This window comes from Triturus cristatus, chromosome 4_1 (assembly GCF_964204655.1).
Source record: "Triturus cristatus chromosome 4_1, aTriCri1.1, whole genome shotgun sequence".
Taxonomy (NCBI): domain Eukaryota; kingdom Metazoa; phylum Chordata; class Amphibia; order Caudata; family Salamandridae; genus Triturus; species Triturus cristatus.
This window is the reverse complement of record NC_140585.1, coordinates 409,210,119-409,224,305: the sequence shown is the minus strand read 5'-3', so window position 1 is coordinate 409,224,305 and position 14,187 is coordinate 409,210,119. Positions and strand designations below refer to the sequence as shown.

The 14,187-nt window shown below is 45.7% G+C and overlaps 2 protein-coding genes and 1 long non-coding RNA gene across 5 annotated transcripts in view; 2 read left to right on the top strand and 1 right to left on the bottom strand.

Moving 5' to 3' along the window:
- PTPRR (protein tyrosine phosphatase receptor type R) overlaps nucleotides 1-6,460 on the top strand; it is an 813,462-nt gene extending 807,002 nt beyond the window's left edge. For both annotated transcript variants that reach the window (XM_085652526.1, XM_085652527.1), the window contains one exon: nucleotides 5,246-6,460. In XM_085652526.1, coding sequence (XP_085508652.1) covers nucleotides 5,246-5,339 — 94 coding nt within the window. In that variant the 3' untranslated portion in view covers nucleotides 5,340-6,460. The remainder of the gene's footprint in view (nucleotides 1-5,245) is intronic.
- LOC146855031 (uncharacterized) overlaps nucleotides 1-7,986 on the bottom strand; it is a 113,226-nt gene extending 105,240 nt beyond the window's left edge. Inside the window, exon 1 of the long non-coding RNA XR_014981271.1 lies at nucleotides 7,913-7,986. This is a non-coding gene — a long non-coding RNA (uncharacterized LOC146855031). The remainder of the gene's footprint in view (nucleotides 1-7,912) is intronic.
- Nucleotides 7,375-14,187, top strand: part of PTPRB (protein tyrosine phosphatase receptor type B) — a 461,363-nt gene continuing 454,550 nt past the window's right edge. The window contains exon 1 of one of the 2 annotated variants that reach the window (XR_014981270.1): nucleotides 7,375-7,481. Coding sequence is in view for 1 of the 2 variants with exons in the window: in XM_085652523.1 (XP_085508649.1) it covers nucleotides 7,427-7,481 (55 nt within the window). In the remaining variant the exon portion in view is untranslated. The remainder of the gene's footprint in view (nucleotides 7,482-14,187) is intronic. The other variant, XM_085652523.1, reaches the window with a different exon arrangement.

Here is a 14,187-nt window from a genome sequence, read left to right as displayed (position 1 = left end):
TCACCGTCCCCCCCCCCCGTGCTTTGGTGGCCACTGGAGATGAATCCTCCACCTGAGCCTGTTGACTTTGTGAGAAATCTCGGTTTCAGATTCGACAATGAACTCTCCTGTAAGACCCAAATCAGGCAAGTCTCCTCCTCATGCTTTGGGAAGCTTCGCACCTTGCGGAAATTCCTCCACTTCCTTCACCTGGAGTGCCGTCGAATAGTAATCCATGCTCTAATCACATCCCACCTGGACTACGACAACAGTCTCTATCTGGGTGTTCCCGCGTATCCGACTCAGCATCTGCAGATAATAAAAAACGCTGCTGCCAGATTGATCTGTAAAATTCCTTTCCGCCACACGATTACACCCCACCTGAGGAATCTTCACTGGTTACCTGTCATCAAGCGCATTGAATTCAAGGCCCTTACCCTGGCATTCAGAGCATTCCGGGGACTAGGTCCGGCGTACCTGAGAGCTAGACTCCAGCACTACCATCACGACCGTACCCTGAGATCTAACCACCAGTGTCTCCTTGCTATTCCCCACTTTTGTAAGGCCAGGACGGGTGGCAGAGCCTTCGTGGCTAGTACCGCTAAACTTTGGAATGCCCTGCCACTCTCCATCCACTCATCGGAGTCAGAACTAACTTTTCGGCATGCCCTGAAAACCCGGTTCTTCACCAGCATCTAGTTTTTCTTCTGCATGCCTGTCATCTGCTATCTGCCTCAGCGCTGGGACACTTCCGATGGGGGTAGCTGTGCGTTCTACAAACTCCTTAATAATAATAATAATAATAATAATAATAATAATAATAAGGTGACACCATGGTCTGTCCTAGGCCCTCAAGGGTTACCCTGAATATCCCATTCAAGTACTTCGGTCCACTTCATGTAACCTATTTGCCATCCTAGTTGTATTCACCTGATGTTACCTCCCACCCTCCCTTGTTCATCCATATCAGCCATTCTATTTTTATTTCCAAATCCCACTGAATGAATTGGGGAGTCTAGGCACTAGATTGGATGTTATACTATCTACAGGGTTGAGTACAGGCAATCTTGTTTTTGGCTTCACTTTTCAAGTAAATAAAGTAACTTCTTCCTGTATTAATAACTATGGTCCTTACTTGGGGCTTGGGGGACGAGACATTCTGTTGAAATGTGACGGATATTCTTTTTGCCAATTTACAAGTGTCACAAGCTATAATAAACTTTTAATTCACTGGACAGGGAAACAACCATGCTAGTGATGAAGTATCCCATCTCCCAAACTCTAAATAAGGCCTTAAGTAAAAATACTAGTATTCATCTGATCAAGCCAGGAAAATCATAGTCTAAGTAATTATTTCCTATTATCTGGACTACAGAAAGGCTTTGCATTTGGAATGCCTAAACAAATGCTGTTCTCCAAATCATTAAAATTGCAAATACTAGGACTGACCATCTGGCTGTATATACGGATATCAATTTCTCAGCATTTCGCCTAACTGCACTGGCTTTTGATTGAGAACGGGGTGACTTATGATCCTCTGTCTTTTCCATTGAACAATCTACAAAAGCCCTTCATTTGTTCAGGTCATCATATCTGTCCTCTTTCTCAAGTACTTAAATCTTCTTGTTCCTCTTTAGAAGTACCAGGAATTTGTTAGTCTCAAAAGAGATGTGGTTTCATTGGTTGGAACTCATACCATGGAATGAATTCCCTAATGACCAACAGCAGCGCACCACTTTAGCTGTTTTCAGAAAACTTTGGAAAACTTGTCTTTTTCTAAGACAGAGTAATTGTCAATTGTTAGCAGCCATTCCCACCTCTATTTTTAGTATCAGTGCATTTGCAATGGCTAACAATCCAATCAAACAGATTTGCAAATACTTTGGGACCCTTCAGAACACTAGAGATCTGTATGAGACCCTAAGCTTCCATGGAGGTGATGAAAACAGATAACTCACCCCCCAAATAGTCCTGCCCATTTAAGAAAGACCCCCCCCCCTCCTCTTAGAAATACCCAGAATCAAGCTATGCTTGCTCCTTTGCCCCCACCAAAACTAAGCTGTTTTTTCTCATTGGCTTTATAAAACTATTAATAATCAAAGAAAATATTAAAGTCGCATAGAATGTGCAATTATTTCAGCATGGAATAGGGACCAATCGTTTGCCTGTTACATGTTTATCATTTTGCCACAGACTAAATGTAGATTATTATTGTCACAAAATGCATGCCCTTTAATACTACAGCAGGATACATAAATTACATTAGAATAAGAAACCTCCATGTCCATTATACTGTACCAAACTGTCCCTATGTGTCACAAAAGCATGTCTATTTACTTGCTTTGGCCTCACGTCTCTTCTTGTTTATCTTTTCCTTGTCTTTCTGCCTCTCCTAATATATTTTTTCTCCCATCCCACCGTTTTCCTTTTGTCAATACTGTCTCGTGTCTCTCTGGCTCCTGTTCTCCTCGCTTTTCCTGTCCTGTCTTCTGCTTTATTTTTCTCATCTTCTGCCAGTCTCCTCCCTCTGGCCACCTTTCTGTTTTCCTTTTTAGGTTTCACCTAAGTTAGCACAACTGCTGCTTGTTCCAAGACATATTGCTAGATTCTGTCCAAAATTGCTTACCATTGGTTGGCTTTATTGTCACACTCTTTGCTCGCTTCTTCTATGTTAGCTAATGTGGGCTTCCTTTCCTCTTCTGTGTTTGCCCCTCCCCTGAAACATGCACCAATTTCTTGTGTTCTTTCACTGTTCCCTTTTCAGGCACCATTTTTTTCTTTTTGGTTAAACACTCTACGACCATACATGTGTTTTCCAGCTTTTTCCCTCGTGTAATTCATGTTCCTCTTTCTCTTCATGTCTTTCCCCACTTGCCCCCTCTCTCTCTCTCTCTGTTGCTGTTCTTGCTTCTTTCCTCCAATCCAACCTTTGCTGTCCATTTGCTTCCCCTTCGTTGCCCACCCACACTTCATTATCCACGTGCTTCTCTATCCCTGCCCGCCCACCCTTCATTGTCTGCGTGCTTCCCCATACTCACCCACCCTCCATTGCTTGGGTTTCCCCATCATATCCCACCCACCCTCTGTTGTCTGAATGCCTTCCTGCCCACCCACTGCTTTCTGTTTCCCTGCCCACTCATCCTCCATTGTCAGTGTTTCCCAGTCTGCTCACCCTCCATTGTCCACGTGCTTCCAGTTTCTCTGCCCTCCTTTGTCCTTGTGCCTCTCCGTTGTTGTCTCTCACTTGTCCTTCTCTACAACCTTCCTCCATCCATGTTGCCTCATCCCATGCCCTACAACCTTCCTCCATCCATGTTGCCTCATCCCATGCCCACTCCCCACACCCTGTTTGGGTTATTTCCTAAAAAACAAAAAAAATAAGATAGGACATTTGCACTATGTCTAAAAAGCACAGATCACTGAAGTTTTTAATTTACTACTCCATCTCCGATTGGTAAATAAAAAGAAAAAATGCTATTCTTATTTCATAGGCCCGTGCATCATCCGTGTTGGTGTGTCATAAATTAGCACAACAGCCAGGTTATAGTGCTTTTTTTTTTATATTAATTTCAGGCACGCTGCTGTACAGTATGGCTAAAAATCATTTCCAGGCAAATAGGTGTTATAGGTCAGTCAGACCTATTGGCTTTGCCAATGCTTGTTCTGAAACCTATTTATCCTGTTAGAGAGATAGATACCTATAGTTTGTATTAGCTCTATGAAGCCTTCGCTAGTCCATTTGCACTTTACAAATTATCTTTCAGTCACTCCCCTGCTTTTTGTCACCAATCTGTGTTTTTTCTCAGCTGTCTCTATCACCTGATTCTGTTGTTTTCTTTCCTTTGCTCTTCCCCATCTATTGCCTCTCTTTAGGTTTCTCTTTCTCTTCCGTGTCTGGCACTTTTCTCAACTGTCTTTTTTCCCTCCCTCTTTTTTAACGCCCTCCTTTCTCCTTCCCCCACTCCTTGCCTAGCTAGTTCCCTTTCAGTTCACCCATTGTTCCCCATCCAACAAAGGGTGGTGGGGCAGGGGGAGAGCGCGGGCGTATTAGTAATAATTAAAAAAGCAACTTACCTGAAGCCGTTGGCTGCCTTCTGCGTCGCATCGCTTTTGCTCTCCTCTTCCTGGTCCCAGCAGCCCCTGGGTCAGACTCCTATCCAATCCCCATGCTGCATAGCAGCACGGGGATTGGCCTGAGCGGGCTGAAAAGACGCTCCACTCAGGTCATGGAGTCTGTGGGGTTTCTCCAGCCAGGCTGCATCCAGGAGCCTGGCTGGAGAAACCTAAGTGCTCATGTGTGTTTTGGTCGGCCTGAGACGGACGGCCAAACACATATGCGCATGAAGGAAGTGCACAAGCACTTCTCCTCCCCCCTCCCATGCCCCGCCCCTCCTTGCACAAGCTGGCTCAGAGACGGCAAACAAAAAATAAAACGATGCTAGAACATAGTATTATTTTTCATTTGCTGGCTCTGCGCCAAGCATTTGGGCGACGCTCCTCCACCAATGCAGAGGGGCCGCCGCTGATGTTTCTGAGTCTGCATGATCAGGGTACTCTTTGCCATCAACTGCCCTTCTCCCTTGCCCCTGCTATTCAAGCTGTGGGAGATCATGCATAGTGGCAGGCCTAACATATAGTACCTTACAACTGAGAGCAAGTATATGTTTCTTGATGTACTCACTTAGCTGACAAGATGACATTTTAGTTGCTGATTTATATTTTTTTGTTTAGGTAGTGCTTCCGGTTTGTGTACCCTAGTCTGTCATAAAGTCACACTGTTATACAAAGGTCACCATAGCTTGTTAAATTGTTGTCCCATGCTGTCATAATAACGTGCTCTTGGATTTGCCGCTTATTTTGTTTGCAAAGAAGATGTGCACCCATGGGCTTTCTTGAATGTGCAACAAAAATAGTGGCCCTTTGTCAAAAACCAAGTATTATGCACTATTTTGTTCTATGCGCCTCTTAAAGTTCACCACTTACCCTCAAACGTCATCTTCGGACTTAATTTCTTCTTTTCTTTGAGGATTCATCTTGTCTCTGCTAATGTAGCAAAAGTACCATACTACCACCTTCCACATTGCTATAGACCAAGATATTACTTCATTATGGGATTTTCTTTGTAGGCCAACTGTGGACAACACAGAGTTGCACAAATGCCACCCAATACTCCCCCAAACAAAAAACCAGATCAGCCTAGCCAATGCTTGTTTATGTGTGGCACTGCTCAAGTCTTTAAAGTGACGTTCTTGCCTCTCTTTTGCAGGGGTGGAATGGTGCAGACCAGCGAGCAGTACGAGTTTGTGCACCATGCCTTGAGCTTGTACGAAAGAAAACTATGTGCGGAAACGGCGCAGTGAACTACTGAGTGGTGACGGGAAGAGGTGGATCTCTCGTGGTAACCTGGCATTGCCTACCAGCAGCCTGGACAGGAACTCTGGATGCCCTGGTGGAAAGACTCTGATGCCAACCGGGGGCTGGAAGGGGGCGCGCGAGCAGAGGATGGCGTCATTGTAAATGGATGTTTTGTGAGCTCCCTTCCACGTGCCCACAGGGAGCCTTCGAGGAGGCGTTGTGCTGATTCTCCTGATCATGGCATTATAACATGTATCTCACAGCTGGGTTACTTCTGTACCAGTTCTAATTACCTGCCATATAGAATGTACTACTGCCAGTGGGGTGGCCTGCCGAACCTGTGGTTATCATGTGTACAAAGCTTTAATGTGTGCAAAGTCTGTCTTGTGAAAGGCCTCCCTGGTATGTAAAAATGTATCTGTCCAGTGCTAATATTAGCCCCTTGTTGTGGGGTAGGCACTTCTCTTGCCCGCGGAACATTCCTCGCTGCTACCTTTGCTATTGGTCAGTTGTAGACAAACTTATCATGACATGTCCCCATTTTTTTTTTTAACTTGTTCAAGAGCAGTTGGTATTTTATAGGATTTTGTGCTAATTTGTATTAGCGGTGTATTGTCTCCGTACGGGCCCTTTTAGTGCGCAGCGCCCTTTATAGCGGCGTTTAAGCATATACTCTCCTGTGGTTCGCCTCATAGGCCGCTTCTGCCCAGACTGCAAGGCAGTGCTTTGTAAAGCTTGTAAGTGATTTTACTGAAGAGAAAACACAACTTTGTAGGGAATACAGTGTAATACAGTATGGGTGTCAACGCGTGGCTGTCTTTTACTGGGAGGGGTGAGTTTTAATGGGGTATCTGACGACTAACCTTCTCCGTTGCTGAAAGCCTGTGACCTCTGCATATGTGTGGCCTGGACCGATGGTGTCTCACCGCCTCACAGCGTGAACCTGTTGTAACCTTCGAGCTGTGAATACCTCTGCACTTGGATCACCGCTGCTACATGTCTGTCTTTACAATGATGTTCTGAGGTCCTATGGCTGGCCGAGTGTGCACAGTGTCTGTGGCTTAGAAGTGGCGTTGACTTTGTTTCATACGAAATTTCAATAAAACGCACTTGGATAAAAAAAAAAGAGTGGTGTTATCTCTCATTTCATAGACATGGCCGGCCCAGGCCACAGCCCCACCAACAGACCTAAGGCGAGATGGCGATCAGCAGGTAAGATCTCAACAGAGCGTGGAAATGGGCACAGCGTCCCCACTGACACACGAACTGCGTGCAATGCATACAACGTGTGCTTTCTAGTATTCATACCACCACACTGACTCCAGGTTTAAAACGGAATTCTGCACCGCGATGCTCCAAGCTGTGAGAAAAACAATCCTTGGTTTGAGCAGTTATGTTATTTTTATATAGCACGAGCTAAGGCAGTTTGGAAGCAATGTAAAAAGAACAGTTGTTTACAAACACCAATTCAATGTACTCAAATAAGGATTCTGAGGCATAAGCAGATTTCTTAACTTGCCCACGGTCAAGCATGTTGGTAGAAAAATGAAACCCATATATTGGTACTCCGGCATCCAGCGTGGACACTACTGGACACGTCAGCCATGAGCGCATCCTGCATCTGGGGTGAGCATCGCATCTCTTACAGCACCCTAAGCTGCCAAGGTGGGCTTCACTCAGACGACCTTGACAAGAAAACTAGCCCCGCCCCCCAGTGCCATCCAGGGAACTGAAAACATGTCATTATGTGAACAAGGCGGCTGCATGCAGCTTGGCACAGATCACCTGCACACATGTGTTCTTTCATGTGCGTTCAGAACCCAGACTGGAGCAGTGTTCACAAATCACGTCTGAACCTTCCCGGCGCCCCCAAACACCTCGCCAGCTTGTGTTCTCTGATGCTACAACAGACAGTCGATATTTGCGAATGACACCAAATGTCAACCTGGTGCAAAAGTCGCAAAAACAATTGAATAGAAGGAAGTGTTCGTCACTGACTTTTCCCCCCGTGAAGGCGCGTTTCCTTCCTAGCTCGAGCTTCGCTTATCTGGCTGGTGGAGAGAAGCATGGAGCGGCCGTGATTAGGTGCAAAATGGAGCCCTTCCTCCGGCTCTGGTGGCTTGCCTGCCTGTCTCTGGGGCTCGCAGGTAAGTGAGGCTCCCGGGGGACGGAGGGGAGCGGGCAGGGCTTGCGCACCCCGGGCTGGACTGGCCCGGCAGGACCGCTGCCCTGAGAGTGTACAGGATGAGAAGGAAATGAACGCTGTTCGCATCACACCGGGCACTGCCCTGCCAGGGTTGGCAGAGGCTCTGGGTACCGCGGGGGTTGTTTAAGAATGTTCTCTTCCCTGGGTGTCGGAGCGCCTCCTGCTCCCACACCCAAGAGCCTGTGTGTCAAGAGTCCGGCACCGCATGGAAGTTAGACCTCCTACTGTGAGCCGGGGCTGGGAACAGCGTGTTCTCACTCCATAGCCTTTATATACACCATGTATGCGCCTCGCATAATGCCTTTTTAAATACGCGGTATAAAGCGCTTGGAAATTTTGATTTCTTATCAAAAATGTATATAGAATATTTACTGTATAGGGTTGTGAACGAGCGGTCCGCCTTGTGGCTCTATTCTCTTCCGTTTCTGGGTCAGCAGCATTGCGTTAAGCGGCGTTGTTACGCAAGAAGGGTGATTTAAATATACGTTAGAATGGGCGGAGTTCAACCTGTGTGATATTTATATATATGTATACATTTCAAGCTGGTATTTCTTAAGGTGGTGAAATGTTCGTATAGTTTAGAGCCCTCAAGTGTCGTAGGTCCATGCGCAAGCCATCCAATTCAGGTTTTAGTCTTTATATTCTGTGATTTGTAGTCCTGTTTTTTTTTAAAAATGGGACATCAGGACTACAGATCCCATAATGCAAAGAAAAAAACGGGCTACTTTGACACTGACCTAGGAAATTGATATTGCCAGTTATCTAACAACCACTAAAGCCGAAATGCACCCGATATGTTGATGAAAGGAATACGTTTTCGTGAGGACCCAGCCGTCATGCCAGTTACCAGAACATCTGAAGTGTGATAAAGATTACTAGAGTCCCCACCCACAAAGTGCGAAGTCACCTTTAGTAACATTCACACTTTCAGTTTCACCAACGTCTATAGCTGCCTCTTGTAACACTTTCAGTCAGTCTCCGCATTTTGGCCCACCATCAGTTGGGGAGTTGTAGGCCTCATGAGGAAATTAAAGCCCCAATCCCAGAATGCAAAATAATGTTGTCTAAAACTGGTTGAAGGGGTCAAATTGAAATGTGCCACTTGCAGCCCAGTCTCCAGGTGGCCTCTGCGTGGCTGCCAAGTGCTCCCGTGTCGTGATGAGCACTTTTACTCAGATTTGGTTTGTGTTTTTTGAACCTACAAATACAATACAAAAAGCCAAGTCCTAGCATGCAACGTATTTTCGGCTAAAAAATGCCAGGACTGGCCGAATATGTTGGTGCACATGGCACGTGGCCGCATGGGAACAGTGTTGCAGGAGCAGATGCGTCTTGTGTGGCTAGGCCTTCCTAAAAATGTTTTCTCAAATTGCCCTCTTGTACGCCTTTAGCGTACATTATTCTTACGCATCGTTGGCAAATGCAATTCAGCTCGAATCGAAGTCCATACAATCTTATGTCACTACTGACGCCATAGTGTTTCGTCCCTCTTTGACCTCATTGGGTCCGATTCACAGAACTAACTTAAGACAAAATCCTAAACTTACTACCATTTTGGTATTCACAGAAGGCACTTCCTCATTTTGGTATTCACAGAAGTTAGGAGTCCTATCTTTAGGACTCCTAAATACCTTCTGTGAATACTGAAAGTCTTAAAGTTAGGATTTTTCTCAGTTTAGGAGTAGTAAAGTTAGGACTCCTAACTTTAGGACTCCTAAATGCCTTCTGTGAATACAGAAAGTCTTAAAATTAGGATTTTTCTCAGTTTAGCAGTAGTAAAGTTAGGACTCCTAACTTTAGGACTCCTAAATGCCTTCTGTGAACACCCAAAGTCTTAAAGTTAGGATTTTTCTCAGTTTAGGAGTAGTAAAGTTAGGAGTCCTAACCTTACTACTCCTAAACTGAGAAAAATCCTAACTTTAAGAATTTCGGTATTCACAGAAGGCATTTAGGAGTCCTAAAGTTAGGACTCCTAACTTCTGTGAATAGCGAAATGAGTAAGTGCCTTCTGTGAATACCAAAATGAGTAAGTGCCTTCTGTGAATACCAAAATGGTAGTAAGTTTAGGATTTTGTCTTAAGTTAGTTCTGTGAATCGGGCCCATTGTGTCTGAACAAAGTGAATGGGCCAAACGCATCGAGGCACTGCTGGGTTTTTAAAAAGGATCATACTTAGCTGCCAAGTTTCCGGTGCCCATGCGTGACTAGTGTGTCCAGTCCAGTTTTTTTTAAAATTCTGAGACTTGAAGTCCAGGGGGCAGATTTTACAAGAAAGTGACGCATCTGTAGAGATGCGTCAGTTTCCCTGCGCTAGCCTGCGATACACTTGAACCACCATGGATGCGCTGTATTTACAATACATATTTTAAGCCACAAGGGAACCCAATGGTTATGGACCAGGGACCTTGGGAGTTAATTATTCTAGACAACAGTGGTCCCTAGAAGGAAGAATTTTAGAGACCGAAATGAATATAGACTCAGTCGTTACTATATTAGCTTGACTTGCCCAGACGGACAGAGGTCTAATATTTACTTCTTAGCAATTTTAAAACAATTAGTACAGACAATACATAAAGTGGGACACAAGCCTGTGTCCTACTTAGCCATGAGGTACAAGAGAAAACGGTGAACAACAAGAGGCTCAGGCAATGCTAATTGGTTTGTTTCATATGAGTATACACAGAATTGTGAGGAACAAATCGCAAGGAACACCTTTACAAAGAAGTAAATAACAGTTTTTCGTATAAGGTGTATCAAGGTGTCGACGGCGTTTCGAACCATGGAGGGAATAGGCGGTTCATCATCAGGACATAAGGTACATGCCTTTTAGGTAGAGCCTATTCGCCTAAACGGGTATCGGTTAGGGAACGGAGGGTTCTTATGGTGCGCTGTTGAATTGGCGGCGGTTGGGGGCGAGAGTTAGGGGAACGCTGGTACAATGGCTGCGTCAGTAGAATTGTTCGGGATTTCAACCGGAAGAAGGCGGGTACAATTATGTATCCTAAACGGCTCGATCGCCGATTCAAAGTGTGGCTCGATGGCGGGATCAGTCGGACGTGTATAGTGTACAGTCAGCAGCGCACCATCAGAACCCTCTGTTCCCTAACCGAAACCCGTTTAGGCTAATAGGCTCTACCTAACAGGCATGTACCTTATGTCCTGATGATGAACCGCCTATTCCCTCCATGTTTCGAAACGCCGTCGACACCTTGATACACATTATACGAAAAACTGTTATTTACTTCTTTGTAAAGGTGTTCCTTGCGATTTGTTCCTCACAATTCTGTGTATACTCATGTGAAACAAACCAATTAGCATTGCCTGAGCCTCTTGTTGTTCACCGTTTTCTCTTGTACCTCATGGCTAAGTAGGACACAGGCTTGTGTCCCACTTTATGTATTGTCTGTACTAATTGTTTTAAAATTGCTAAGAAGTAAATATTAGACCTCTGTCCGGCTGGGCAAGTCAAGCTAATATAGTAACGACTGAGTCTATATTAATTTCGTTCTCTAAAATTCTTCCTTCTAGGGACCACTGTTGTCTAGAATAATAATATTTACAATACGGCGCACCATGGCGCAAGGATTGAAAGATGCGTCAGAAATTCTGACGCATCTGTTGGCACAAAAGATACGCATTGCAGGAGTCGTGTCGCAAGGACAATACAACCCCAGCAATGCATGGTGAGGCCTATACTCATTATACTGCGTGTTAGACACGGGGATTCCGGGTAGGCAAGGACGTGCGCCAGAGCCAGGCAGAAACCCCCGTTCTCATCAGGGCGAGGGAGCTACACCCTGAGGCTAACCCCAGCTCACCCCCTTGGTAGCTTGGCACGAGCAGTCAGGCTTATCCCAGAGGCAATGTGTAAAGCGTTTGCGCAACACACACACACAGCGGCGACACACTAGGCACACTACAAAAGAGACTCCACACAAGGTTATATAAAAATAGCCTTTGTATTATAACAACACATTAGAATCACAATCACAGATATATACACTGTGCCAACCGGCACCAGGTCACAATTTACAGGGGACTATATACAAGGCAGTGCCAATCGGGTCGCTGCCAGAACCATCACAAAAGTACCAGTAATAAATGTAAAATAACTAATACTTGCAAGACAACCAGTACCTGCTGGCAAGATCATGAATTTAGCATCAGATTAACATGAGGCATAAACACATTAGATCAGGCATGGACCTAATAACCTGACGTTAAGCCCCCCCATGAGCATAAATGCAACATTAGGTATAAAAATACATTATGCGACAATCATGGGGCATAAATCACATTTGGATCAGACATAGGCCTTGATCAACATAGGATAATATCAGGCATGCACATTAGCCTTAGACCTCCTCCCACTGGGCATAAATCACATTAGGTCAGGTATAACCACGGAACATAATGACCCGATATTAGGCATCACCACATTAGCATTGGGCATAATCACATGAGGCATCTCATTAGGCGCAAATGCATTAGGCCTATAAACCTGTGAGCATAGAGGCACCCTCATTAGTGTAAAAGCATTAGACATAAGCTTCATTAGCAGTGTGCATAACCCTAAAACATCAAGGCACGACGTTAGGCATAGAAATACATTAGGCATGACCACACATCGCGTACTGCACCTACCTGCTGGGAGACCACTTCTTGCTGCCCTGCTGGCAGCGCTGCTTCTACCGTCCCTGGGTGCCTCCCTGCTGTGTGTCTCCCCCGCCGCCGCCATTACCTTTCGCGGCCGAGAGCGGGGGGAGACTACAGCCCCCAGAGTCCTTTGCGGGCATTGACGGCATACACGCGCCCGGAGGCATAAAAGCCGGTCGCTCCTTCCTGAGAGCGGGAAACCACACATCGCGTACTGCACCTACCTGCTGGGAGACCACTTCTTGCTGCCCTGCTGCCAGCGCTGCTTTTACCGTCCCTGGGTGCCTCCCTGCTGTGTGTCTCCCCCGCCGCCGCCATTACCTTTCGCGGCCGAGAGCGGGGGGAGACTACAGCCCCCAGAGTCCTTTGCGGGCATTGACGGCATACACGCGCCCGGAGGCATAAAAGCCGGTCGCTCCTCTCGCATCGCGGGACGCGCGCGGGCGGCGCCGGGAGAAGCCCGGGACAAGGGCGGGACCGTCTGTGGCCGTCCGGGGCCGCAGGAGGCCGGGCTGGGCCATATCCTTTGGTTCAGAGAATCCTTATTCTTCATTTTTAAACATTTTTTATGGATTGTGACAGCTGTAATAGTTGTGTGTACTTTGATGGCACTACATACAATCATTGTATAAGGTTGGTTTGCTTCAAGCTGGTCATTGTTGCATTGGGACTATAGTCATCATGGGGAAACGCAAGGCCCTACATGTCCAATCTGATATAAGGCAAAATAATACTTCTTTACCAACGTTGACATCTATTGACCTTATGCTTCAAAAAACAATTGGGGTTGTTGCATCCGCCATTGAGAGCACCGAAAGGCGCCTGTCACTTCCTGCAGGCTTGCCCCCGCCCCTGTCTGTCAATAATGCATCCATTTATACTACTTTGTCCCAGGATTCCTTAATAGCACCATCATTTATTGGCCTCCCAGCAATAAGACCACGACAAGAATTAAGGGATATTGCAACACCCCAGCAGCAGCTTGCTGGAGACCCCTTGTCTACACAATCTAGGCTTTCCTCGTCTCCGGTCATATTTTCTACAAATGACTCGCCTGTGCATGTGGACCCTATAGTTCAGATGTGACTGGATTCACCCTTAGGTCCAATTTCCTCTACTGATTCAGTGCTTAGTATTAGCGGTGACGAGCCGCAAATGACAACTAGAGGCCAGAAGGCGAAGAGCAAGCAAAATCATTGCAATAAGAAAGGGCCGCAAATACCTAATACCACAAGGAAGAGACCCAATAAATCCTGTAAAGTTGCTGGCGAAACTAAGACGGTACAAGGAAAAAGAAAAACGGATAATAACAACACTTTAGCTGGCCCTTCCAATAGCTGTAAGAATAATGTGACATTGGGGGAGAACTTTTGGGGGAAATTGGAGGGCATGTTAACTACTCTAATTGCACCTCTTATGACAAAATTGACAAACATTGAATCTAGGGTCAATGATATGGAAATCCATGTGGTGGGAACTTCAAATACCCCTTTGGTTAATGCTCCCTCTACTTTACCGATTGTGGCACCTCAAACATCCTCTTTAACCGTCCAGGGCAACTCTGCAATAATATCCAAGAGGTCTGATGTTTCTACACAGAAGGAGGCCACTGGAACAAGTGACATTACTTCAGTTGGTATAAACATCATTGGACCCCCCATTTCAGCTCATGACGTAGATTCTACTATTGTAAGACCAGCTATAGACATCAACGAGACAACTTCTACATCTAGCCTACCTACGTTGAATTTACCTCCTGAGGCTTGCCCCTATACTGTGGTATTAGTAAATGTTCCCCCCCTTCCTCTAAATACCCTAGAACATTGGTCAACATTGAGGAACAAGGCCCTTCATTATCTATCAATTAAATTTGGGTCGAATACTGCTCTCTTCTCAAATTTTAAGATGATAAGAAGAGTTCGCTGGCTTGGTTCGTCGGCTAAATCTTTGAGAGGAGATTGTGTGATCATATCCTTTCGGTCCCCTCTGCTG